Source organism: Capsella rubella, unplaced genomic scaffold (genome assembly GCF_000375325.1).
Source record: "Capsella rubella cultivar Monte Gargano unplaced genomic scaffold, Caprub1_0 scaffold_2, whole genome shotgun sequence".
Classification (NCBI taxonomy): Eukaryota; Viridiplantae; Streptophyta; class Magnoliopsida; order Brassicales; family Brassicaceae; genus Capsella; species Capsella rubella.
Window position 1 is genome coordinate 11916650 of NW_006238922.1, and position 27206 is coordinate 11943855.

The following is a 27206-nucleotide window of genomic DNA, read 5'->3' on the forward strand; positions in this document are numbered from 1 at the left end:
TATTCAGCCCATTATATATGGTCTCTACCTAATGCCTACTACATATGATTTAAAACCCCTAATGGTTGAGAGCGAAAACCAAATCCTGAATCCACATGTCGACTAAAATGTAAATTCTGGTTTCATATCTCTCTGCCAGATATCAAAAGAAATAAAAAGAAAAGATATATGTGTCTTCGCTTATGTATATGAAGAAATTTTGTTAATCAAATTGTTTATATTAAGAGAAAAGTATATGATATTTTTTGATATACTAGTATATGATATTTGATAAGTAAGAGGAACTATTGTGGAATTATTAATTCGTTCTCTTTGATATAATGCTGTTTTACCAGTCTACGTCGAACGAAATTGTACTATGGGACCAAATTAAATATTCACGTAGAAAAACATAGTTATCTCGAGTCTTTTGAATTTTGAAGACCATGCTAAAAATTATGGACCTTCAGGTTCAGCTCAAAAGTCAAAAGACAATTGGTATATATTTATAAATGGATTGGTCCAAATGTATTATATAATAGTAGGTTTGATTTAATTTTAGATGTGAAGTTATAAAATTTTGGTATTCAACAGTTATATTTTAATGTTTAAAATGTTATTTCATTGGCTCCATTCCGCTAAGTTTGTATGCAAAGCTTTTGTGGATATTTAACAAGTTTGTCTGTTTTAGATTTCTTAAAATATAGAGCACTTTTTTACAATTTTGAAAGATGATTTACTTCAAATTAAGAACAAATCGTTTGATCTTATAATCCTCCGAACTGAATATCCCGACAGTGATAATTTAGTAAAAAAGATCATTAATGCAAATTATAACATTCTATTGATCATGATCGGAAAGTAAGGAAAAGGAAATCATAAGAAAAATGGCACTAATATATCAACCAGATATTATAAATAGAAAAGTCCCAATCCAAAGCTCCCCACATAGTCTGCTTCACCACCATCATCATCATCATCTTCATCCTCATGAACAATGATGTCTCATCCACCATTTTTTTTCTTTTTTCTTCCTTTCTCAAAAACCTTTCTTAGGTAATTAATAATTTAAAAAAGAAGAAGAGAAAACACTAATAATAAAAAAAAAAAAAAAAAAGCAGACACAGCAAAAGTCATAAAACACAACAGCAACACCATTGCTCCCTTTTTAATTGGGTGATGGCATTTGTAATTATTAGCTGTCCAATTTAGTCAAACGTTGTCCGTTGACTGATGGAGTAGTGGAGTTGTGATGGACGACTTGATGGAGTTGCGAGAAACAGGTGCACGTTCGATACCATGCTCCGCGGGTGACTGGATCGTCGCCTTCTCGAGCGCTGCAAATTTCCTCTCTTCGCTCTTACCGTACAATACGAAGTAAAGCCCCGCTATGATCAAGACCGCTCCTATGATCCTGCCATTAGAAAAACCGCCACGTGGTAAAAACTAACGTTTATTTCTCGTTTAGGTCCTTGGAGTAAAATTAAATTTGAAAATAAAACCGCTTGATTTTATTATATTCGTTTGACATACCCGCCCAAGTAAAACTCTTCGCCTAACGCAAGTGAAGCCATGATCGCAACGACAAGAGTCTGAACAGGTTGGTAAACAGCAACGAAGACTGGACCCCCTCTGTCAATACACCAAATCTGAACCGCAAAAGCGATTCCAGACGCTACGATTCCCTGAGATCAACCAAATTCGTAAGGACTAAATATGCCAGTTTGAAACTTCAGGGGTAAAAACAAAATATTTGTAATTTAGATAGATTGAAGAAACGAACGGCATAGAGGATGGTGAAAAGCTCCCAACCGGAGTGGAAAACCCAAGCCTGTGAGTCTCTTTCCATGAAAGCAGCAATGATCAAGAATTGAATGATTCCGAAGAAACATGTGTAAGACGTAACCGAGAGCCTCGCCGGGTAAGATTTAAGAACCGGAGCTTGGAACACGAGCCATCCGGACCACGAGAGACAGTGACCGATTAGGTAGAGGCAGCCAAGTGTCCAGTTCTTGGGCGCGGCATCTCCTAACGGCGCTAATACGGCGGAGGCAGCGGAGTTTGTGGTGAGTAAGTGAGCGTGGAGGTGGCTGGTGGGAGTGTAGATGGTTGGACCATTGTAGAGAGTGATGACGGAAGCTCCGGCGACGCAGAGAGCTGTTCCTAAGACTTTGGAGATACCGTCTCTTCTGTTTAGTCGTACTTTCTCAATCCTGTACACATGAACAGTTTGTTACTACTATGGTTATCACTTATCACTATTTTGTTTGTAATTAAATTAATATGTCATTTAATGTTTGTCTACGTATAAATATTATCTACATATGGTATGTTGACAAGTCAGATGAACATTATTAAAGTGAGATATCCTATCTGTATCATAAGATTTAAATATTATTATTATTATTATTTGGATTCGAGTTAGTATTTAAAATAGAGTAATAAAAAGAGAGATCATGGAGATGGAATTAATCAAAATTACCTGAGAAGAGCAGCCATGAGAAAGGTAATGGCGGGAACAGAGTTTTGCATGGAAGACGCAAATGTTGGTGAAGTGTTTTCGAGTCCCAACAAGTAAAACCCTTGGTTCGCTGTTATTCTGTCGTGTAATAGTTCATTATTAACAAAGTCTATTAATAACTAATCCAGTTTTGTTATTGAAAAGAAGATCAGAGTGAAGGATATTAATTTATATATCTATCTTTGTATACCCGATGAGTGCCAAAAAGAAGAACTGGATGAGAAAGTTGAGAGTAATCGCTGGTCTCTCCTTCCTAAATAACACAATTTAAGTATGGTAATTAAATTACTAACAACTGAACTAAGAAAGAAAAAAATAGGGTTTGTAATAACTAAAGAAGAAGTGAAAAAAATATATAAAAGGTTACTTTTCGAGGAAGTAAGCGAAGGGAAGGAGAAGAAGCAAGGCGATGATGTTACGATAAACAGGGAAGACGAGTTTACTGATGCCCATGTTGAGAGCAGCTCGAGACACCACGTGGAACCCGGCGTAACCGAATTGCAAAGTTAGCATAGCTATGTGAAGCTGAAGCTTCTCCGGGACTCCCCATATCGATCTCCGGTTATCGTTGTTATCCGCCATTGGATACGAACTGAGACAACGGAGAAGGAGAGAATGATCACTGTGTTTTGATATCTGTGTGTGTGTTGATTGAGGAAAAAGAGTGGAGATGAGGAGATATAAATATAGGTAGATAGCTATCTCATTCTCCCGTCTTTGCTTGTGGGGAACCACCAAGCTTGAGATTTCTAATATGGTTGCTCTATTAAACCTAATTATAACAATGTGAAAAAGAAATGTATTGAAAATAATTGTATGGATTTAGGTACATTTATGTTTTTGTTGTTGTTTCCGATCCTTTTTTATGTACATACAAAATTTGTTATTTTGGTATAATGGCAACATCCCACTCCTTGATTATGAATTATGACATGGATTTGGGAAAAATTAAAATTTTGATTTATATTATTATTTGCTATTGGTTATATATCGTTAAGTGTGATAAAATAGGTTAATTTTCGTTATTCTGTGTTTTACTATATATTATTGTATCCATTATAATTTGGCCGAAAAAACACATTTCAGGAAAATTCTTTAAAAAAGAAACAACTTTAATAGTTTGACCTAATTTATGTAAGTAAAACTGTTGAGATGTTAAAGTAAAACAATCGTGTTTTTGGACATCTAGATTTAAGAAACCTCAAGAATTGAAAAATTATCGTGCACTATTTGGCATAGCCTTCAATTTTGGTTTTGGAAATATATATAGTCCGGTCAAACTTATAATGCCAACATCATCACAAATTCACAGTTACCGTTTTCAGTTTGTCAAACCCTTTTTTTTGTAAATATAATTTGAAGAAAATTCGGCGGTTCCAAATTCTAAACCGTTCATAAAGTGGCAACGTCTCACTTTATAAGTTACATATGCACTTTGTAAAGAAAAATATGGTCTGAAATCACAAATTTTGAAGACATTTCAACAAATAACAAACATATATGCCAAAGTTTTAGATGTTATGTTTAACATTTTTGTTTCGTAAAATGCTGAATTGGTAAGTTACTCATATGCGTCCTCAAATGTCTAAAACAGCCAACCTTAATTGTAAAACAAATCTAATCACCCACTAAATGTTAGTATAAAAAACAAACTAAATTGATTTTAAACTCGAGGAAAACGACCATATATAATGAAGCTGTTAATTAATGTAAAGTTGATTAAATTAAAACTAAATCAAAGGCCCCGCAATAATATATATTTAACAGTGTACGTACTATTGTTTTACATAGAAAAATAAAAAGAAGAGAGCTTAAAATTTGTGTAAAGGGCAAAGGCTGTCTCCCACATTCTTTTTTCTTATGCTGTTTTAGCTGACATGACAACCCTCACGCCACTACTCATTAACCCAACCATCATCATTATGGTTTCTTAATTTTTTCTTCCATTTATCTAAATATCATTTCAATCTGAAGAAGAATAAAAAATGGCACTACTACCATAATAAGTTAGATAGAAATTAAAAAGCATGCACAAAATATATATATATTTATATGATCATTATTTACACTGTATTTTACCTCAATATGATGAACTCACTATATCTTTAGACATTATAATGGTTTTAGTTTGTCCTTTCCTTTTGATATTTATTTGGGAAGCAGCATGGCATTGCCACTAATTATTACTTGTACAGTAGTCTCCAGGAGATTTAACAATCTTATAACAGTACTCCTAAATTCCCTTTTAATGTTTTTTTTTTTACTTTTCTTTTATTGTAAAATATTTTTCTAAGAAAATACTTATATATATATATTATGATAAAGAATTAATTTTTGTAGGGACGATCCCCACGCGCACTAGCGAATCGTGAGACCCACAGTACCTCTTATTTCGCAGGCACACCCACACGATCAATATTTATGTACACGCTTACACACCAATATTATTATCTGTATTTGTCCTCAATTATTTTTTTCTTTACTTCTATTTCCCTTTGTGCTCTCGATATATCTAGCCATCTAGGTGTGTGTGTGTGTATTACTTTACTAGTATTAATTTCTAAACTCCAAATACATTTTGTATCCATATAGAATAGAATCATCGAAAATTCGGATGGTTGCTTTGTATGTTTTCATTTTTCTCTTTCTTTTTTGTTTTGTTATCTTTGGTTTGGAGAGATCGACAATGTATACACGTACACAGAGACACTGTTTAGTAAAGTGTGTTCAGAAACATGTGCACTTCCACGTGAAATCTAACCTAATATGTATTTTTTTTCCTTCCCCCTTCAACGTATATATAATTATATTATGACTAAAAAAATTGTTCGTGGAATTTCATTTCACAAAAACTGTTTTCGGATGTACAAATATATAACGTTCATTTATTTATTATATTTTCCTTGTTGTAATTGTTTAAGAACAATAACAAAGGTATTTACCTTATAATACGTATAGTTAAATATATATATATATATATATATATATATATATATATACATTAACGTTACGTTTGATATTATATACATTAATTGCACTATTTTATAAAGATCTATAGAATTCTAACATGATCATGATGAACCTAAACTAAAGTTTTGTATCCTTATTTCTTGACATAAATTCCATACAAATCATAATTAAGTTGAAAATTTCCTTGTATACCACTAAAAGTTTTGTTCATTTTTTTTTGTGAGCATTTTTAGAATTTTAGAAATCGTCTGTACAAGAGTAAAATTATAATAAAAAAATATTTGATAATAAGTATTTGTAGTCGTAGGCTCGTAGCTTCAAACAGGTTCAATAAATGCATAAAATCATATCCCGTCTTTTTAAAAAAAATTCCTAAAAAGGGGACTTGTTTTTGGGGTAGTCTAAAAATAGCATATTTTCCGCTTAATTAATAGTAATATTACAACATATACCAAATTTTAAACAACAACCTTTTTTAAAAAAATTACATACTTGTAGAATAGATTTTTACAAAAAAAAAAGTTGTTGAAATCACTTTATTTAGTTTTGAAGTATTCTTAAGAGTTAAGAACACGTACAAAAACTGAAGAAAATAGTATATATGTGGTGAAACCCTTGGCCGTGCAAGTGGCACACGTATTCTCAAGTCTCAACCGTATCAATAATGCCATTTGTCGGGAAGAGACCCTATAGGCCATCTTTAATATGGGGATCTTTAAAAGAATTCAGATTAAATTTTGATTTAACTAAATACAAAATAAGGTTAATTGATAAGATATGTATCTTATATAAAATACAAAATATTGTGCTAAAATACTTTTTTTAATTATAATACTAAATTAATCATAAGATTTATATTTAAGATACTTGCAATAATGATGTTCTTTAGACCCTTACATTAACTATACGGCAATTTTCAAATCTAAAATACATAAGTTTCAAATTTGCAAAGAGGTCTTAGCATGAATCTTTCTTTCATTTATGCAGAGTGAAGGTTTTGATTTAGGAGATGACATGTATATATATGGTACCGAATCAGAAGGCATCAATTAGTGAAGAAGATCCCAACACATTCTATATTTTCTATCTTTTTTACCACAGTCATTAATAAAGCCGTCATAAGAACATTACTTTGGTATAAGTTTATATATGTCCATCATAAGATCTATAGCCTAGCTTCATGATTTATATATACTAGTATAATTTTAGGTAGTTTTTATATCATTCTCAAATGATGATTCGTTGTTACCTATGCGAAACAATTAAGCTAGCATTGAACTCATAAATAAGTGTCAAATTTTGACTCAAAATTGCATAACACGAAACATAATAATTTTTTTAATAGATGATAGTAAGATGAAAGTATCTTTTGGTTTGTTTCTTAATGAAGAATACTAGTGTGAAAGATCACTAAACATCATTTGCTATAAAAGGACTCATGGTATAGACGGAAGGGTTTTCTATTAATTAGCATAATTTCCGGAACTAGTGCTTAAAAAAGTGTTAATTATATACAAATTGATGGAATTAATTAGCATTGTTCGTCTTTGTGACAGCCCGAAGATAAACCCTTGTTTAGTTAAAAAAAAAAAGGAAGAAAACAAATCCCTCTATAGGTTGAAAAAGAAGAAAATAGAAACACTTTTACTCTTTAGTATAAAGTTTAATGGATCTTTAAGTCTCTCGGGTAAAGGATGAAGAAACGGGTCGGGTAAAGGACCCAGCAAGACAGTAACGGATCGGGTAAGGACTAAGGACCCATCAAGCTAGACAGTAACCGGTAACGAGCAGACGAAGAAGAAGAGCGAGGGAGACCAATCTTAGTTGGGATATTTAATTGCCTTGTCTCCTTTTTTCCTCACTTTATTTCATTTCTTTATCATTTTTGCTCGCCCACGAGCGAATCTTCTTGTCTCCGTCCTCTCTCTCTCCTCTTCTCACTCCTCTTTTGAATTTTAGTTTTAGCAAACAAAGATTTGTTAGCTTTTAACCTAGATTTTTAATTATAAGAATGATATTACTTTTAGAGATTTTTGCGAAGATCAATGCATACATTTGGAGTCACTATATATATATATATATAGTATGACCAAGTTATAACTTCGATTCTTATTGTCTCGCTAATTATCTTGCATTAGGCTGTGATCATCAGTCATAATCAACAAAATATAAAACGTTCCGACTGATTGTCTGAAGAACGTAGACACGGTTCTGCAAGACTGGAACATATTTAATGACTGTGTACACCGCCATAACTGTAGTGGTTCAGTTCACATGCAATTCAATGAATTAATGGTGTCAACTTTTAAGATAGATAGACTATGCATGTAAAGCATTCATCCGATGCTTTGATTGATGTTTAATACAAGAGTGTCCTTAGATTCGTTTGTGGATTGTGATGATAAGTGGATGTCACTAAGGAGACACCTTGACGTACGACAACACTATAAGGACGAGACAAGTATGACCCTTCAACATATTATTATAAGACTAATGCCACTTTACCCACTGACGTTATTTCAATACGTTTATTAGTAGAAACAGCTCTCTCTCTCTCTCTCTTTTCTCTTGATTTCGGTTCTAAGAACTATGGGGTTTGGCGATCTGAACGTTTCAATCTTGGGGTAAAAAGCTAACACTACTAACTAGCGGGAAACTATATTAAGCATTTTTTGTTGGAGTCTAAAGTCTAAACTGATTTTTCAATTTCGTTTGCAGATGAAAAAAATAAAGGAAAGTGACTTAAAAACAGAAAAAGGAGCCAATTGGTTTTGTGTCAACTAATGAGCAGATATATTTGCATCTGACGACCTATTATTACGTGTTGTAGCTAGACTCACAATAATATACGAAAATTAAGCAAATTTACACGATGAGGCCATAATATTTCTACACTTTTTTTGTTTGTTACAAATGATTTCTCAAAAACTTAATTTTATTAGAAAAATCACGAAAAACTTATACTCAATTATCTTGGAAAAAAATGTTAATACTGTTTTGTTCATATTTTTTTTTTTTTTTAAAAAATATGTTAACGAAAATATTATTTGGAATTTTATTTTTTAGGCAATTAGGTGTTTCTGCAACTATTTTGTGGGTTGGCTTTTTGCATGCGAGGTCTTCTATATGTCCAATTTGGACAGTCCAAACATATACTGACTTTTTATATTTTCTTTGTTTTTATTCATCTCGATTGCTTTTGTTTGGCATGCATGCATAACTTAATTATGAGAAATTTCAACCCATCCACTTATATATTTTTGACAGGAAATTTGGTGGGATTTCTTAGTTAGAGATAGTCCGACATGATTAAACTACTGATATAATATGTCATAATTTAATTTCTTCTGTATAACACCATATTTCCACCTTAAACATGATTGTTTTTGTCTCTTACTTTTCTCAAGTCACGCTTCTGTGATCCATAAGCTATTTCAGTGAACACAAAACTCACCTTAATTGAGTTCTCATAACTTTTAAAATCATGAATTTATTTTCTATTTCTCAACTTCTTTTTTATGTGTTCAGGTGAACATATATAGTTGTAAAAAACATGTGCAGAACATTTTTTTTTTTTATAAAGATTAACAGTTATAGGCTTATAGCAAACAAAGGTAATGAATGAACAAAACTACAAAATACATTTACATGTCTTCATTGCTATCTTCCTCTGCTTTTATTCTTCGTTCACTTCTGTGATTTGGTCAAAAAAACAAAGAGAAATTGTAATCTTTTCAACATTTGCAATCACAGGCTCCATCAATAAAAGGAAAGAAAAAGATTTTGCTAACAGTTAAAGTAATAATGATGATTCCTAAACTTTGCATGCTTTTTTCACTGTTTTCGTCTCGTAAAAAATATAAGGGTTCCCTATTATATATGATACGATCTTAGCCTATAATTAAAAAGATCCGATCTAATGAAACTTTGTTTAAATGATCAAAAAGGTATATTGTTTATGTAAAAGTAGATAGGGATTCTGTATCTTTTAAAACCAAATTTTCTAATCAAATTATATTTCGACTTGCGCCTAAGAGACAATGAGCAAAAACTGAAAACAAATTTAGAAAGTGGGTGTGTTGATCGAGTTTCATAGTGTCTACATACATATATTATCTCCCTCCTATTATATGTAGATTCGCTTGAGTATCTAAATTTAGCATATGCATCTATCTCCATCTAATTTCTAAAACAGTAACAACCTTGCCATGCGCGAGTTCTAATATTATGTTACATATATTTGATGAATTTGTGTCCTAATATAATATCCAAAAAATCCTATATTACATATGAAAGAAAATGTGGTGTCATTATATTCTTCTGATACGTTCAACACTTACGTGATCGAAACATTTGAAATGAGTATATACACAGTTAGAGGAGAAGTCAAAATGCAAACATGATTAGTATGTCTGCCACAAACCAAAGGTGGGAAGTACATTACCATTTATATTGTTGTCTTTTCCATTAATATCCATCATCCCAATCTACGACTCTAATGTAAAACAACTTGGAATCTTCAGAGAGGATATTTCGGACGCAGATTATAGGAGAAAATGAGGTCGTTTACAAATGCTCAATCACCCTCATGTTCAAGCAGTGGAAGACATTGACGTCTCAGTCTCTTTGGACAAGACTTTTGTGTTCGTTATATGTTTACATCCAACCAAACCGCCACATGATTTTGTAATTTTGTTATATGTCATTAACAAAACACTTACTTTTTATATTTGTCTCTTTGAATTTATAATACAAAAACAAACGATTGACAAATTGAGAACCTTCTTTTTTCCTCTCTGCTAAAATCTTTTTTACCTCCATCAATATGACTCCGGGTTTATAACAATGTTACGACTAAGGCACATATATATAGGATTGATTTTACTGCCCCCCTGTGTCATCTTCAGCACTTTTCTTGTACTCAGGTTTGAGCTCATATGTCCCTTGGTTCGATCCTCTCTTATTGTACACGCACAGCTCGTTCAATATTTCTTTCAGAAACTGCGCTGGTTGGTCCGTCTCTTGTACAAGCTGTTTCAGCGTCCAGTTAGGTTGGCCTTCAAATAGCTTGAACATTATAGCTTCAAGCTCACCACGATCTCTTCTCGTCCTCTTCACCTCGGTTTGCTTGACTGGGGCAGGTTTTTTCTTTTCCTGATCATTCAAACACAAACACAGACTTCTACACTGGTAAGGCTGATAGGTGAAAGGAAAGATGAAGACGGAAGATTAAAGTTTTAAATCATTAGTTGAAGTATCCATCCTGAATCGTATTTACTTTGACGAAAGAATGAGCATTGAAGCTGAATAGTTGCTTTACTACTATTTACAATCTTAATGATTACTTCATATTTGCAGAATCACTGAGAAGATAATAGTGAGTAGCATTTTACCTTTGAATTGGATGAAACTAAACCAAGCATTCCAGGCATGGGCCTCATATGTACTCCGCGGTCATTATCGATAACCTAAGAGGAGTCCATATATAATTAGCTAAACAAAGAGCTAGGAGAATTAAAGGAAAACAAATCCCTGAATGTGCAACTAGATACCTGTATCTGTCGATTTTTAACCATGGCTTTGCTCGTTCTCTCCCGACAAAGCCTTGCATATTCTTCAATGTCTTCGCCATATGGCTTCATATCGAATTTGTGATCTACCATTCCTTCAACAGCTGGATAAACTAGAGAAGCATGCCTAGTATGAGATGAAAAGCAAACGAAGAGACAAATCTGATGTTATCAATCAGACAGGTAAAACCAAAATAGGGAAATCACCTTGATTGACATCCGAAAAGGCATTCATGGGAACAAAGTCTTTGAACATGTTCAAAGCGTAGCTCTTTGGCATGTTCCCAAACTCAGCACCATTCATCTCCATAGTGAACTGATTGAAACCAGTACAAGGAAATAAGTTGCAAGAAACAAAGAACAAAATACAACACTAGAGAAGGATCCTTCCCTAAGCTAGATTTGATAACCAAACCACATGGGCAGTGAAATTGGCATGAAAAATTAAAACTTTGATGACACTAGAGACCACAGCCATTGAAATAAGTTGAAAGAGGAACAAATAGCACTCAACAGAAGGGTCTTTCCCTAAGCTAGATTCAAAAATCAACCACATGGGTAATGAAATTGGCATGAAAAAATCAAACTTTGTGACCACAACCATCGAAATATGAAGGGACAACATACATGAACATCCAGTTTCGTGAGATGCCTACTCAATCGCCTAACTAGGGTCTCACCTCAAATACAAGAACTTGAGAATCAAAATGGAACATGTAACCAAAATATACCTCAGGCGAAGAAGAATTATCTTCTAGAAGATCAATGCCAAGAACAACCTTCGCTAAGTCATTAGATTCTGGAGAAGCAGAATAAACAGAAGAAGAATAAGAAGAAGTCGAAGGAGCTAGCTTCCCCCACGCCTTGTTGACGACTACAGGGCACTTCATCAACCAAATCAGGCGATCGGATTTCTCCAAATCGAGTTCATGAGGGTTACTTCGGTCGTCTTCCATATCGTTACTCCAACTCTCTTCTCCAATTCAATCCTCTTCTCGCGGTTTCTTCTGAGCTCTGATCTTAACTCTGTTTCGGATTTGTGTTTAATATTGGTCGTTTTGACTTAACCCTAACTTAAGTCTTCTCTTACTTTGAAGCGGAGGTGAAAAACACACAGACACCCGACCCGTTTACTAAGTACCCGGACCGACTTTGGCGCTGAAATAATTGGGCCTTGGCCCATATATTTTCGCAAAAGTCTGACCCCTAGTTTTTAAATGGGTCTTTAGCATAATTTTCCGTAGAGCTATGGTTTTCTTAGATTCATTTGTGAACCCTTGAATTCATCGTTTCTTCAAGAGGTATACAAGAATGGTGTTATTTCTTGACCGAAACAAAAGAAAAAAAAAAGTATTCGTAAACATGACATGATTGATAGGCGTATATGTATGTACATACTGCATACATAAAGCATGCATGGATGGATGTTGTATGTCTTATATGAATGGATAGTGGGGATAGTCATACAGATTTGTTTGGACCACATAGTGCTGATAAAAACACCAAGGTTGTTGACAAAAAAGGAAACAAAATACCCAAGTTAGAAATGGATGACGACGATGACAAAGAAGTAACTATTCTCGGAAAGTTCTTAACTAAATCTATGAGAAACCCTAACCACTCAGTTACTACTTCATGTACATTGCACAAAAGGGGGACCAATCCCTCATCTTTAAGTATGTATGTATATATCATTTTGGTTTATGGCCGCCGAATTAGGATTTTATGTTTGTTTGATATAGTTTTAGAGTATTAAATATTTACGTATTGCCAAAAAAAAAGTTTCTAATAACTTGGGGAAAAAACTAAAGTTGGTTGGTAAGAAAACTGTTCCTTATCAATTTGCGAATTTTGTTCACATGGTCACTATTTTAACGACGCGTTTGAAGATCTATGTGGTTTTTGTAAAAGGGAGTTGAGGTAAAGAAAAGAAGAGAAACTGTCATATCAATCATAATCGAGTTAGGTAATAAGTATGTAACAGATGTTTAGTTTTCTCACTTTGACCACCGTAGACTACTCTTTACAGTTTTCACAATGATGTGTCGAGTCTTGGACTGTCTTCTTGATGCTAATTTCTTAACACATTCATTTCCCTTTTTTCCAACGTAATTAATAAACAATTTACTCACTAAACTATCCTTTCAAACTTTCAGGAAAGCTATTAGTTATTTCAAACTTAACCTACCGTATTTTTAATGGGCAGTTAATGACAATGCCAAACATTTGACCTGTGAGGATGACTAAGTACTTACTTACACAATTGGAACCACATGCACGTCATCAGTACGTAATAATGCTACCAAAAAAAAAAAAAACTACGGTATAAAATAGTTAACATTAGTTACAATAAATTGATAACCAGAGGGCAGGTATTTCCAAAGAAGAACCATATATAGGCTAATCCTATGAGGCTGTACGTAGGGCTTTTGCGAAACAGATTAAGTAAAATATCAGAGGAGATGATCATGATTTTTGGATATCAACTATACATTTATTTTTTGATCGACAGAGAATGAATCACATGTCGTGAGTCAGACACTCTACAGTTTTTGAGAAACTTCCATCTTTCTCCTCTGTCATTTTTACTTGTCCTAAATCAAGCAATCTATAACAGTACCAGCTAATCATTATTATTGTTAATAGTACCAGTTCATATATACATAAAAACAAATTATTAATTATCATTTCATAAGAATAAACAGAAATCGTTTTCAGTTTATTCAGAATATAAAGTCTCTATCAGTCATTTGTAAACAGACAGCATCGACCAGTATTTATACTAAAAATTAAATCGTAGGAAAAAATTATTAAATGGGGATTAGCTACAGACGAAATGATAGTCACATCCATGCAAGTAAAAATCAATTAGTTAGCTAAAAATTATGATAGTTCTGCAGGGAAGTAGTTTTGATATAAATGCTCTATATTATCATCCGTTTACACATTCACATGATACTCACAATTTGACGTTCTCCAAATAATTAAACCTTAACGTCCTAATATGGAATGGCACGATATATATTATCTAAAGTAAAAACCATACTACAGGGTCCTATGTGAAAATACCTACGCAATTTTTTGGCTTCAAGCCTTCAACTAGGGAACTATCTCAAACCAAACTAAATTAAAAGTAAATGCATAAATATGATTTAATGCCGCCCAGGACCATTATTTTAACTAAACTTTTTCCATATTTTCAGAGATGTTTTTGGTTATATATTTCAATTGAGACAGATACACACACTTCTTCATTTTTCTCGGTTCTCTCTCTAGGATTCCTCCCCAGACCACCCTCTTTTGGGCTTAAGACCTTCTCTTGCAACTAGTGTGTTTCATTAGGTTTGAAGAGAACATAAGACCGGAAAAACTCTTTCCCCCTAGCCGATTTACTCCTGTTTACTTGCTGTTTTAACCCTTTTAGCTTGAATTTGAGAGGCTTCCTAGGGTTTCTGCTTAGTTCTTCTTCTGTTCTTGAGCCAAGTTTCCGTATCTCAGATCTGTTCGGTCCGGAGTTCTCGCTTTGTGTTCCTGTTGAGTTCTGTGGTTACTTTTTCGACTCGGTTGGTGCTATTGGTGCCCTTTCTGGGTTTCGCAGTTCGTCATCATGTCTTCAGCCATGGATAAAGCTCTTATGGCGATGTCCCTACAAGAAGAAGAAGAGGTTCCCTTTGAGATGCCAGATCTGCCAGAGTTTAACTCCATGGAGCGTAACTCTCTAAGCTTGATTGGGCGTACTCTGAATCCTCCGTGTCAGCCTATGAAGAACCTTATTCGTGACATGCCTCGGAAATGGCAGAAGCCGGGGAGGATGAGGGGAGTAGCATTATCAAATGAGAAGTTTCAATTTATTTTCAATTCTGAACATGACCTTTTGGAGGTTTTAGCAAAGGGTACTCACACCTATAATGATTGGTCTCTGGCCGTTGATCGTTGGTATGAAGATCCGCCGGTGAACTACTTACAGGTCATTCCTATCTGGGTCCAAATTTGGAATATGCCTGTGAACTATTATACTGTGAGCGCCATCACAGTACTGGGAGAGTTGATTGGTGAAGTAAAGGAAGTAGCTTTTGACCCAGACAAACCGCAAGAGCAAGAGTTTGTCAGGGTTAAAGTTCTGTTTGATGTTTCGCGTCCACTAAGAAGATCTAAGGAAGTCAAGCTCCCTAAGGGTGGTTCCACTTGGATCCGTTTTCAGTACGAGCGGGTTCAGAAGAGATGTTACGAGTGCCAGAGGTTAACACATGAGAAAGATGTTTGTCCTATTCTAGTGAAAAAGAGACAAGATGAAGCTTCAGCTCGTCGTTCTGGCTCAAGTACCCCCAAGCAGCCGAAACCTGTTTTTCTTAAAGAGTCTGATCCCTTGTTTGGTATCCTGAAGGAAAATCAAGTGGGGCTGGATCCTCTAACAGGTAGACACAGGATTGCTCCAGAGGTTTTAGATGGAATGAGACAATACTTACTAGTAAACAATAATGAAGACTGGCATGTCAAGGCTGATCGAATTCAGAAATCAATCAAGGAGGTAGAGAAAGATCCCATTGCTCAGAAAACTATTCTGAGAATGGAAGAGGCCCCAATTGTCCACTTGGACATTAATACTGAGAATGGTCTGGTTTTTGGATTTGAAAATTCTGGAGTCAATGATCTAAGAGAAAAACTTTCCGGGAATGTGGTATCTTCATCCAAGAATGATGTGAGGTCAGAAACCAATAGGAATTGGTTAGTGGAAGATGAGTCTCTGTATGAGTCTGATCCGGTGGGTTCTTTCTTAGCTTTATCGCAGCCTTTTCAGGTTAGAGCTACGGAGTTTAGTTCTGGCTTCTATGAAGCTGGTTCTTCCGGCTCTAAGCCTAAAAAAGCTAAGCAAAGAAAGAGGCCGCCTTCTCGGGTGAGAAAACCAAAGCCTAAAGGTGGGGCTACCCCTGTAGAGGATAAGATGCTGCAGTTGGATTTGACACGAACCTTGAAGGATAAACGAAAAGCAGAAGATGGAGGACCAAGCACTGCAAAACTCTCAAAGCTTAACCCTCTTAAGGTGATCCCACATGAGGGATCGCCCAATGTTTAAATGAGCATCATCAGTTGGAATTGTCAAGGCTTGGGACGGTCTCAAGACTTGGTGATTCCGTGTCTCAAGGAATTGCGTAAAAAAACACTTCCCTGAGATTCTGTTCTTGATAGAGACGATGCAGTGTAGAAATAATCTGTTTGATATTCAGTGTCTTTTGGGTTATGACAGACTATTCACAGTAGATCCAGTTGGGAAATGTGGTGGACTAGCTGTCTTTTGGAAGAGTAGTATTCAGTTGGACATTCTCTTTTATGATAAGAATTTGATTGATGCTCAAGTACAGTTTGGGGCGTCCAACTTTTTCTTATCCTTGGTTTATGGTGATCTGGACGGTAGTAAAAGAAATGCGGTGTGGGAAAGACTCAGTAGATGTGGGGCTGGAAGAAGAGACAGATGGTGTATGATGGGCGATTTTAATGCCATCATACATAATGGTGAGAAGATTGGAGGTCCCAGAAGATGTGAGAACTTTTTCAAACCTTTCTCGGACATGTTGGATAGTTGTGGGATGATGGAGCTATCTAGTAGCGGAAATATGTTCACATGGGCTGGTAGAAGAGGAGAACATTGGATTCAATGCAGACTTGATAGAAGTTTTGGAAACAAGGACTGGTTTGATTCCTTCCCGGCTTCAAATCAATCCTTCTTGGATATGCGAGGGTCGGATCATAGGCCAGTTTTGCTTAAACTTTTGACTTCCCAGGATGCTTATAGGGGTCAGTTTCGGTTTGATAAAAGGTTTCTTCGAAAACCAGATGTCAAGATGGCTATTCTAAGGGCTTGGAAACCAGGAATCATTGCTGGGGGGTTCAGGGTTTCTCAAAGACTTAGAGATTGCAGGAAAGCCTTAAGTTCTTGGAAGAAAAAGAATCAGATGAACTCAAGAGATAAAATTAAACAATTCGAAATAGTCCTGGAGAGAATTCAATCTGAAAGATGGCCTAACTTGCAACAGATCCGAGTCCTAAAGAGAGAATTGGCAAAGGCCTACAGAGAAGAAGAAGAGTATTGGAGCCAGAGAAGCCGGAAAAAATGGCTTAGAGTTGGAAACAGAAACTCGAAGTTCTTCCATGGCTCTGTTAAAGGGAATAGAAGTAGAAAAAGGATTGAGCATCTCCGTGGGACTGATGGGATGTTGAGAAAATCCGAGGCAGCCAAGGGCCAGGTAGCAGTTGACTACTTTGAAAAGCTTTTTAAATATTCAAACCCTCAAAGTTTTCAACACTGGTTCTCTGAATTTCCTGCTTTAATATCTGGGGAAATGAACTCAAGACTTATTGAGAGAGTCACAGCTGAGGAAGTTAAAGATGCAGTGTTTGCTATCCAGGGATCTAGTGCTCCTGGACCTGATGGAATGACGGCTCTTTTCTTCCAAAACTACTGGAGTGTAGTAGGTCTTCAAGTAACTAAAGAGATACAAGATTTCTTTGAAGGAGGAATTTTTCCAGCCGAGTGGAACTACACCCATCTATGCCTTTTGCCTAAAACTCATCATCCCATGGAGATGGGTGATCTGCGGCCTATAAGTCTTTGCTCAGTCCTTTACAAGGTCATTTCAAAGATCTTAGTGAACATGCTTCAAGTGTTGCTTCCTCAGATTGTTTCTATTAATCAGACAGCCTTTGTCTCTGAGAGGTTGATCTCTGATAATATTCTGGTGGCACATGAGGCTGTTCACAATTTGAAATCCCATCCGGATATCTCTGCTCAGTTTATGGCGGTTAAGACTGACATGTCCAAAGCTTACGATAGAGTTGAATGGTGTTATCTCAGAGCCTTACTCATTGCAATGGGATTTCATTTAAGATGGGTGGAGTGGATTATGGCTTGTATTAGCACAGTTACCTTCTCGGTGTTAATTAATGATCAGCCCTATGGAATGATTACACCACAGAGAGGACTAAGACAAGGAGATCCCTTATCCCCTTTTCTCTTTGTCTTATGCACTGAAGGTCTCACTCATCTGCTGAACAAGGGACAGGCTGAAGGAAAGATCAATGGTATCACTTTTTCTGAAAATGGTCCTGAAGTACATCATCTTTTGTTTGCGGACGACAGTTTGTTTATGTGCAAAGTGACTTTGGATCAGTGTTGTTTCCTTCAAGAAACCTTGGTCAAATATGGGAAAGCTACTGGGCAAACGGTTAATCTCAATAAATCTTCCATCACTTTTGGGTCAAGGGTAACTAATCTGATAAAAACCGAGATTCAGAAGAAGATGGGGATTACAAAAGAGGGTGGAGCTGGTACTTATCTTGGTATGCCAGAATGCTTTTCTGGTTCTAAAGTGGATCTTCTGAGCTATATCAAGGATAGAGTGAAAGCTAAAACTTCTGGTTGGTTTAACAAATTCCTTTCTCAGGGTGGGAAAGAGGTGCTCCTTAAATCAGTGGCCTTGGCTATGCCGGTTTTTGTCATGTCTTGTTTCAAGATGCCAAAAACTACTTGTGATACTCTAGCTAGTGTGATGGCTCAGTTCTGGTGGAACAATGCTGAGCATTCTAGAAAGATTCATTGGCAAAGTTGGGAAAAACTTTGTTTGCCGAAAGATGAAGGAGGAATGGGTTTTCGTGATATCCAAACCTTCAACCAGGCGTTGTTAGCTAAGCAAGCGTGGAGAATTCTACAATATCCGGGATGTCTATTTGCTAAAGTCATTAAAAGCAGATACTTTCCTTTCTCTGATTTCTTGAATGCTACACTGGGAGTTAGACCATCTTTTGGTTGGAGGAGTATATTGCATGGAAGAGATCTTTTGATCCAAGGTCTAACAAAGAACATAGGGAATGGCAAATCTTTCAAGGTCTGGATTGATCATTGGGTGGATGAGGGGATGAGAGCTCCCTACAGGAGAAATAATTTTTTCAATCCAGATCTTAGGATCTATGAATTGTTAGATTCTGAGACAAGAGATTGGAATCATGAAGCCCTGGAATTCCATTTCTTGCCTCAAGACATCATCAGAATAAAAAAGCTAAGGCCGGTAATTGATCTTGAGGACTTTTACACTTGGAAATTTGACAAGAGTGGGGATTTTTCGGTTAAGTCTGCTTACTGGTTAGCCTCTCTCTCAGCAAACCAGCCAACCAGAATTGAGGCGAATATTCAACCTTCCACTAATATCTTAAAGGCTCAGGTTTGAGACTTGCAAACTGACCCTAAGATTAAAGTTTTTCTTTGGAAAGCTCTTAGTGGAGCTCTCCCGGTGGCTTTGGCGCTTAACAAGAGAGGAATGAGTATGGATATTACTTGTCAGATCTGCGGTGTTGAGGATGAATCAGTAAACCATGTCTTTTTTACGTGTTCTTTAGCAAGGCAAATCTGGGCTCTCTCAGGGATTCCCTCCCCAGAAGCAGGCTTTTAAAGTGGCTCAGTTTATTCTAATATTCATTATCTTCTCTTGAATATCAAGAACAAACGGTGGCCTGAAGAGCTAAGGAAATCTTTCCCCTGGATTCTATGGAGAGTTTGGAAGAATAGAAATCAAATCTCCTTTGAAGCTAGGTGTTTTTCCCCCTTAGAGATTGCCAATAAAAGCAATGAGGACTGGAAAGAATGGTGTGATGCACAGAAAATGGAGGAGGAGGATGAGCAGGATGGGGGTAATGTAGAGATTGTCGCTGCTCAGTCCAGGGAAGTAAGAGGCGACCGGACTAGACGAGTTTGGAGCCCTCCACCTCTTGGCTGGGTAAAATGCAACATAGGAGTATCTTGGTCCAGTAGGAATGGCTTGGCCGGGGTAGCTTGGGTTCTAAGAGATGCAAGTGGGGAGGTTTTGCTTCACAGTAGGAGAGCTCTGAATAATGTATCAGACAGGTTTGATGCTCACTTCAAAGGACTGTTGTGGGCCATCGATAGCATGAAAAGTCACAGAGTCCAAAGGGTGATCTTTGGGTTGCAAGAGGAGAGGTTAGTGAAGCTTGTCACTAGACCGGTGGAGTGGCCTTCGTTTCGATATCAATCAATGGAGGTTCTTCGTTTTAAAAGTTCTTTTAATGGGTGGAAATTCTTTTTGGAAAACTCTCTTTCAAACAGAGGTGCCTTTCTTGTTGCGCAAAGTGTCACTAGTGATTGTCGTCTACAGTCTTATGTGGCGTCGGGGCATCCACGATGGCTTGATTCTCTCTTTGCTGAGGAAAGTGTTAATGTCTCTGATTGAAGGAGAGTTTTTGGGGTAAAGATAGCTAGTCTTAGAGCTCTTTGCATATGCCAGTTCACGTTTGAATTTAGGGCGTAAGTAGGGTAGGAGATTTTTTGGAGTTAGTCATATATATGGCTTCTAACTACTGACTTTGTGTCATGTATGTGTTGTATGGTACGTTTATCTTCTCTTATCAATATAATACCAGTTGACAAAAAAAAAAAAAAAAAAATTCAATTGAGAATTTCTTTTAATTACATCTTTTACTCTGGAGAAGTTTGCTTAAAATATGTTTATTTTTCAAATCTATGAAGTATGATCGGTGGAACACGAAACCTAGTTAAGTCATGTTTAGATCCGGCAAGCAAACGGATAAACGGGAAAAAAGCAGCTTGGAGCTCAACACCAACCAGAAAGCTAATTCAGTATCAAACCCAAATATATGTTTATTAATTGTTTTTCTAATAGAGAAAATAAAGATTTTTTTCAATTGACCTTGAAAAGATACTGTATATATGACGTAGATCAATGAAAAGAGGGGTTAATTATTACTTAATATCATAATAGTCCAACGAAACCACATTTTAATTGCAACAATCCTATATAATATTGAACATTAAAAAAAAGTTTGTTGAAACTATAGATCGAATAACCACAAGAGGAAACTGAGAAAGTGCAATAAGTACCAAACAATAAAGGAAAAAAGATCAAACTTTGAAATTAGAACATTAATTTAACCCCTCATGGATCGTTTTTTTCTTAAAACGTACGTACAATGTGCATGTTAATCACCACCAAGTAACAACCTAGCTAAGGGTGTTTTATCAAATTGCACGAGATTTCAAAAAGACAAAGACGAGTACAAAAGACAACAACAACAAAAAGAAAGTCTCTCATTATTATAACGTTTAAGCTTATATAACAATAATCAATACCTGATCCGAATCTCAAGACCTTGGAGGTGTGAAGAATGACGTACCGGCGATGAAGGAGTTGAGTTGAGCCGGGTAAAGCGAAGAAGGATCAAGCATTAATCCGTTACTATTGTTACCGGCCACCGTTTTCGTGGCGGTCTCCTCCACGTTGGTGGTGGTTGCAGTGGAAGCAAGGAGGTTAAGGTGATGATGATGATGATCTTGATCTGGTCCTTGGTCATAGAGAATGCCTTTGAAGACATGTCCTCCAATGTTTACAGCCGTCTGGTAAGCATACTCTTGATCATCTTCATCCTCTTCTATTGAGCTCACTCGAACACACCGGAAAACTGCCGGTGAGTTAACCTCCGGTGGCAAGTGTTGGCTCACCTCCAACCCTAAAATGATCATATATAAGAATAACAAAAAAAATAAACATAAGATTTGTTTTTAGTTTCTTTAAATAACTTGTTCTTGATTATAAAGCGTAATTCCCATCACCTATGTAATAAAAAGAACGAATCTTTAAGTATTTATTGCATTGTGTTTACATGAAATCGATCTTGAATAAACCCTTTTATGTCGTCAGGTTTACTAAGGAACAGTAACTTGTATAAATAAAGCAGCAATATCCGGCGGACATCCTCATTCACACGCAAATGATGTTGTACTTCTCCACAAACATTCATAATTAAAACTTTGACACTTTTTCATGAAAATTCAATCAATCTTGAAAGCTAATTCAATTCTAAAAAAACACACACCATGATCGAATTTTACCTGAATTAGAATTAGTATTCACCACACGAGTATTAGCAAGAGCCGATCCACCACCACCACTATGGTCCTTATCATCATTATTATTATTATCACCACCACTAGCTTCTCGAAGGCGTTTAGTGTTTTGCGTTTCACGGCTGGAGGTAGAGTGGTGCTGCAACGAAGCGAGTTGGGCTAGACGCTCACGGCGTTTAGCAGCAGGAACCCAAGTGCTCTTAACGTGAGTTTGACAGTGAAAGCCTCGGCTTTTACAACAAGTTCTACATCTCATATGAGGACAATCTTTCTTAGCTTGATTCCCACAATCTTGACAATTCATACCTCCTTGTCTCGTCACCGTGAACCCTCCCGGCTCATGATCGGAGACTACGTTGAAGTATAAACTCCGGCTGCGGCTATTGTTGTTGTTGCTGCTGCTTCCGCTAGGAACCATTCCAAAGGAGTAGAAGTTCGCAGGAGCTGAGGCATGTTGTTGCTGTTGTGGTTGTTCTTGTTGTTGGAAGTATTGCGGAGGCCAAATCTCGAAACCCTTGTTGTTGTTATAGATCTCGTCTTTGTAAAGATAAAGATAGTTCTTGTCTTGATGATGATCTTGCTTGCTGTTGTTGTCTCTCCCTCCTAGATAAAAGAATCCTGCCATTTTTTTCCCTAGTGATAAACCACATCACACACACAACACACCACAAAGAGAGAAACAAAGAAAAGGGCAAATCTTGATTTGATTTTCCTTTTCTTTGCTTTGAGATATATTGATGGTATAAAAGATGAGGAAAGATTAGGAAACTGCAAACGCCGCCATGGAATTAGTCTCTCTTCATCATTTAAGACAAAACACAATTTTGATCTCTGAAAGTGGAAGTTTGCTGGATTTACTCAGTGGTTCAAGAGAGAGAGAGAGAGAAAGAGAAAAGGTTTTTAAGACATAGAGAGTCCCATGAAGATCTTTTGCTTTGGGCACTTCACTACAGTTATCTTCCAGTTTGAACGAATCCCCATCACATAAATATCACTCACAATATTGTTTAAAAGAAAGAGAGAAAAAAAAAAAGAATATGGATAAATAGAGAGATATAGGTGACATTATTTTAAGTAATTTTTCTTAGAGTAATCATTCCATTCCATTCCATTAATACCGTAATACGTATACTTATTCTCTACATTTTATTCATCCGTATATATATTTATTCATAATCCCTTATTACACAATCTAAAATACATGCAAGATGCTGATGATGGAAACTAAATGACGCTTTTTTTTCTTTACTATATATAGAACTCTCGTAATTATGTATATACTCAATAGTTTTACGATTCAAGACAGTATGAATGAAATTATGGTCTTATACTAAAACTATTCGTATCGGAATTAAAATTAAAATAATGATTTATATTCATTTGAACAAAATATTGTAGTTCTATTCTGTTAATCAAAGAAACAAACTTTGATAAGTTATATATTTAACTCATAGTGTTAGTTTTTTTAAATATATCAATGGTAATTACAGTGCCACGTGTTAGAACAGGGAGTTCTAACTCCACTCGCCCCTCCCCCGCGAAACCCTCCCCACCGTTTGTTTTATCTTTTCTTTCTCATTTCAATTTGTTTTTCTTTGTGATGCATGAAACCATACATTAAAGGGAAGTCTGAGAAAACAAAAAAAGAAAAGAAAAAAAAAAGTTTGAGAAAAAGGAAAAGATAAATGAAGTCTGAGGAAAAAAAAGGAAAGACTAACGTCACATTGCTTTGACATTTTATCGTCACGGACAGGTCTCATCGTGAAGGCTTACCGCTTAATCACGGCGATTAGACCTTCATTGACATAACTTTTTCAACGACGCCTACGTGCGGTAATTTCATTTTTTTTTTGTTTTATTCGTCTAAACAGTACTACTACGTGGCATTAATATTGAATTACTTCTTTTTTTTTTTTAATTCATCCATATTTTGTTTTCAGCTTAAAATGGAAATAAAAACTCATAAATGTGTTAACGAGAGGAATCGTAAAACTAACACTTTTTTTGAATATGAACTATAAAGAAAAATACGTGCTATATATGTTTAGGGATTTGTTTTGGCTGGACAGCGATCCCTAGTCTAGGTCTAGGTCACGAGTCATTATTATTAGCCGATGAAGGTATGTGATCTTCTTCCATCTTTACCCAAACTAATACCATGAATATGATGTATTCTTTTCTGTATTTAGAAATCTTTAGTAGCTCATTCAATTACAAAGTTGAAAAACTTAGCTTTCACGTTAATACTTCCAACATTTTGGAAAATGTATAAGTACAAAGGATATGAGGGTTATTTAGTTCTTCTCTACAAATTAAAATTTTGCCTATGCATAATTCATCAATATATAAGATGTGCACACACATGATGTAAACAATAGACATGACAATGTTAAGAGTAAAACCGTTAGTGGTTTATCTGAAAACAAGCTACCATTAAATACACCTCTTAATTAATTAAAGATATTATACGAGTACGTAATTGGTTATATATACACATTCTATGAGTTTAAAAAAATTTAAGATTTACTTATTCAGTCATACCTTTGTACCATCGTTAGAGCCGAAGCAAGCAGACCCACTCTAGTGTCTCTGGTCACGTGGAACCGCGTGAATTAGCGGCGCAATTTGCATTTGATAATGATAGTTTAGCGCATTTGGTATTACTATATTAAATGCTTTAAATTTTTTTTATGTATTTTTGATGGTTGGCATTTTAAATTACATATCCTATATAGTATTGTTCATGTATAATCAATATACAGTATATGGTTTGTCCTTTTTCAACGTTTGTAATCGACGACCAACCCACATACTTAAAACTCTCCATAGTACTCGCATTAGTTCGGATCACATTGATCCTTATTGATGTCATCTCGTCAAATCTTATGACTATATTGTAATTTGCTGAAAAATCAAGAGTCTGGACCCAATAGTCTAAATTCTACAAAGTAGACCCACTCGGTGATGGATAATTCATGCCAGAATTGAACATTATAGATGATGTATTGTTAAATCATAATAATAGTCATTTTATTTGTTAAATGTAGTTATAAATATTTTATATATTAAACCAGCTATATTTGATCAATATTTGTTAAAAATTAGTATAAATCTTTTTGAATCTTTCTTCCACTTTGTCTTGCCAATCGTTGACGAATTCTCATGCATGTTCATAATAAGCAGGTCACGAGATTGAGATTTGACTTCTCAATTCTCATAGCTAGATTTGATCAAATCTTCGGTATCCACTGGCCAATTAATACACAACCAATTTCACAAGATAAAGATATTACCTATATACCTGCGTAGCGTAGTAATCCTCGAACATGAAGTATGCAAGTTGTAAGGATTTGCGTATTTGCTTTTGTTTTAGTGAGAAAATACGAGCATGCTTTTTTTACGAACGGAGCAGTTACTTCGAAATCTTGGTTGCAAAATAATTTTGTTCACTTTAGAAAAAAAAGAAAAAGAAGAAGCATATTTATTGGATTCGGAGAAACAAAAGTAGAAGGAGAAGACGATGTGAGTTTTCTTGGAAGGTTGTTTAGAGCTTTTACCAAAAATCACTAAGGGCAACATTATTGGTGGGATCTTAGAGGCTAAGATCCCCCAGTTTTTACAAAGAAAAAATCTTATATAAGATCTTTTCTTTGCAAAAACCGAGGGATCTTAGCTTATAAGATCCCATTGATAATGTTGGTCTAAGTTGTCCATGTAAAGGGAATTTAAATGATTTTAATTTGTTTTGAAGTCTCTTCGGATCTTTGTGTTCACTTTGCCGAATCACCTCTACCATCAAAATTGATGACAAAGAAAAAGATGGGGAAAGAAAATCAATATTAAAAATGCGTTAGTAACACACAAAAAGAAAACAAAAACACAATCTAGAAAAAGGAAAAAAATCCTTAACATACGACTAAAATTTGTTAAGCCCCTACTCACTAAACACAATTTTTTGCAATTTTTTTTTTACTTGAAACAATTATATGTGTGCAACGTATGTATCTATAGAAAGTTTGATATCGTACGTATTGTATCAGTTACCCACAAAAAATTGATTTGATCTTCTTGTATTTAGGGGCCCGAGACATGAGTCCTATCGTATTTTACAATTTCTTGTTGACTAAAATCACTATTTTGTCTTTATTTGTAATTGTAATTACTTAATACGATCGAGTATTATTTAATAGAAAACCAAAGAGCTCCTAACTTTGATGAGTGATGACTCGGGATCTTCATGATTAAACTAGTCGCCTAATGTCCCTTTTGTCTTTCTTCTTTGCTTTATTTTTCCTTTCGCTAACATTATTAAGTTATTCTTCTTTTCTTTTCGTTTTTCTTTTTACAGTTTGATAGGGTTAATATATAGCTAGCACTAGTTTACCACTTATTGGTGGATGATATTTTTCTTAGGAGGCGGACATATCGTGGAGACGGACATAACTCACTCACGTTTGATATAGATGCATGTTTTCCAATTGTCTCTAAATTTATGTTATTTTATTTAAATCAAGAAACAACAAAAAACAATGCTATGTGTGTGTAGTCATGCGTAGACGATGAGGTTATACAACATGTTCAAATGATTAACATTGTCATCCAACATTCTTCTTTCTTTCTATAAACACCACAAAAACTATCATTTGTTTTTTAAAGGATACACCCAATGTGTTTACTTTGATTTATAAACAAGAATGTGTACACTTTACCGAGAGTAGGCTTCAGTCCACCGTAAAACTAATACAGGTTTACTCAGCCATAAATCTTAGTGAAGATCGGAAAACTAATATCTAATATCAGACTGATCGTGCATTGTAATGGTTATCAGAGGTGATCTAATTAGATGTTATTGTTTTACAATTTTTCAGCTGAAGTATTTAAACATGTTACATAGTTCATCAACCTTACAAAAAGGATGTTTTAATCAATTTTTTTTTTTTGTAAAGATTCTGATACCTCCTACAAGTCAGACAGAGAGTGAGGGAGAAAAGGTCATCGTAGGGAAAAAATCAAGAATAAGGATTAGCTCCAATAGTCCAATTATTATTATGTTGTTGTCTTTCACTCTCGAGCCTTGTGCTCACACCTTTCTTCTCGCTGCATCTATCTATCTATCTCTCTCCTCTCTCTTTATATATATGCTAGTCAATCATTCTTCTCACTAACAGTATTTTCCCGACAATCTTCTCGATGATTATATCTATTATCATACGTTTGGTTTAAAAAATTTTAAAATCCA

At 35.3% G+C, this 27206-nt stretch overlaps 4 protein-coding genes across 4 annotated transcripts; 1 reads left to right on the plus strand and 3 right to left on the minus strand.

The window, feature by feature from the left end:
- Positions 1-783: 783 nt before the first annotated feature.
- Positions 784-3157, minus strand: LOC17896431 (protein WALLS ARE THIN 1). Its single transcript, XM_006302223.2, has 6 exons — positions 2868-3157; positions 2691-2753; positions 2462-2578; positions 1763-2192; positions 1513-1664; positions 784-1393 (listed from the first exon to the last, which is right to left on the minus strand). The coding sequence occupies exons 1-6, from the start codon at positions 3080-3082 to the stop codon at positions 1192-1194; spliced, it is 1179 nt and encodes a 392-aa protein (XP_006302285.2). The 5' UTR covers positions 3083-3157; the 3' UTR covers positions 784-1191.
- A 6968-nt stretch (positions 3158-10125) lies between these two features.
- On the minus strand, positions 10126-12097 carry LOC17896185 (transcription initiation factor IIF subunit beta). The gene is made up of 5 exons (XM_006300480.2): positions 11772-12097; positions 11248-11356; positions 11023-11153; positions 10864-10938; positions 10126-10624 (listed from the first exon to the last, which is right to left on the minus strand). Exons 1-5 carry the CDS (start codon positions 11994-11996, stop codon positions 10352-10354), a joined length of 813 nt encoding a protein of 270 aa, XP_006300542.1. The 5' UTR covers positions 11997-12097; the 3' UTR covers positions 10126-10351.
- A 2532-nt stretch (positions 12098-14629) lies between these two features.
- On the plus strand, positions 14630-16114 carry LOC111832184. Its single transcript, XM_023788555.1, has one exon. The coding sequence runs from the start codon at positions 14648-14650 to the stop codon at positions 16112-16114; it is 1467 nt and encodes a 488-aa protein (XP_023644323.1). The 5' UTR covers positions 14630-14647.
- Positions 16115-20951: 4837 nt separating this feature from the next.
- Positions 20952-22989, minus strand: LOC17894820 (protein SHI RELATED SEQUENCE 5). Its single transcript, XM_006301101.2, has 2 exons — positions 21953-22989; positions 20952-21570 (listed from the first exon to the last, which is right to left on the minus strand). Exons 1-2 carry the CDS (start codon positions 22590-22592, stop codon positions 21206-21208), a joined length of 1005 nt encoding a protein of 334 aa, XP_006301163.1. The 5' UTR covers positions 22593-22989; the 3' UTR covers positions 20952-21205.
- Positions 22990-27206: the final 4217 nt, after the last annotated feature.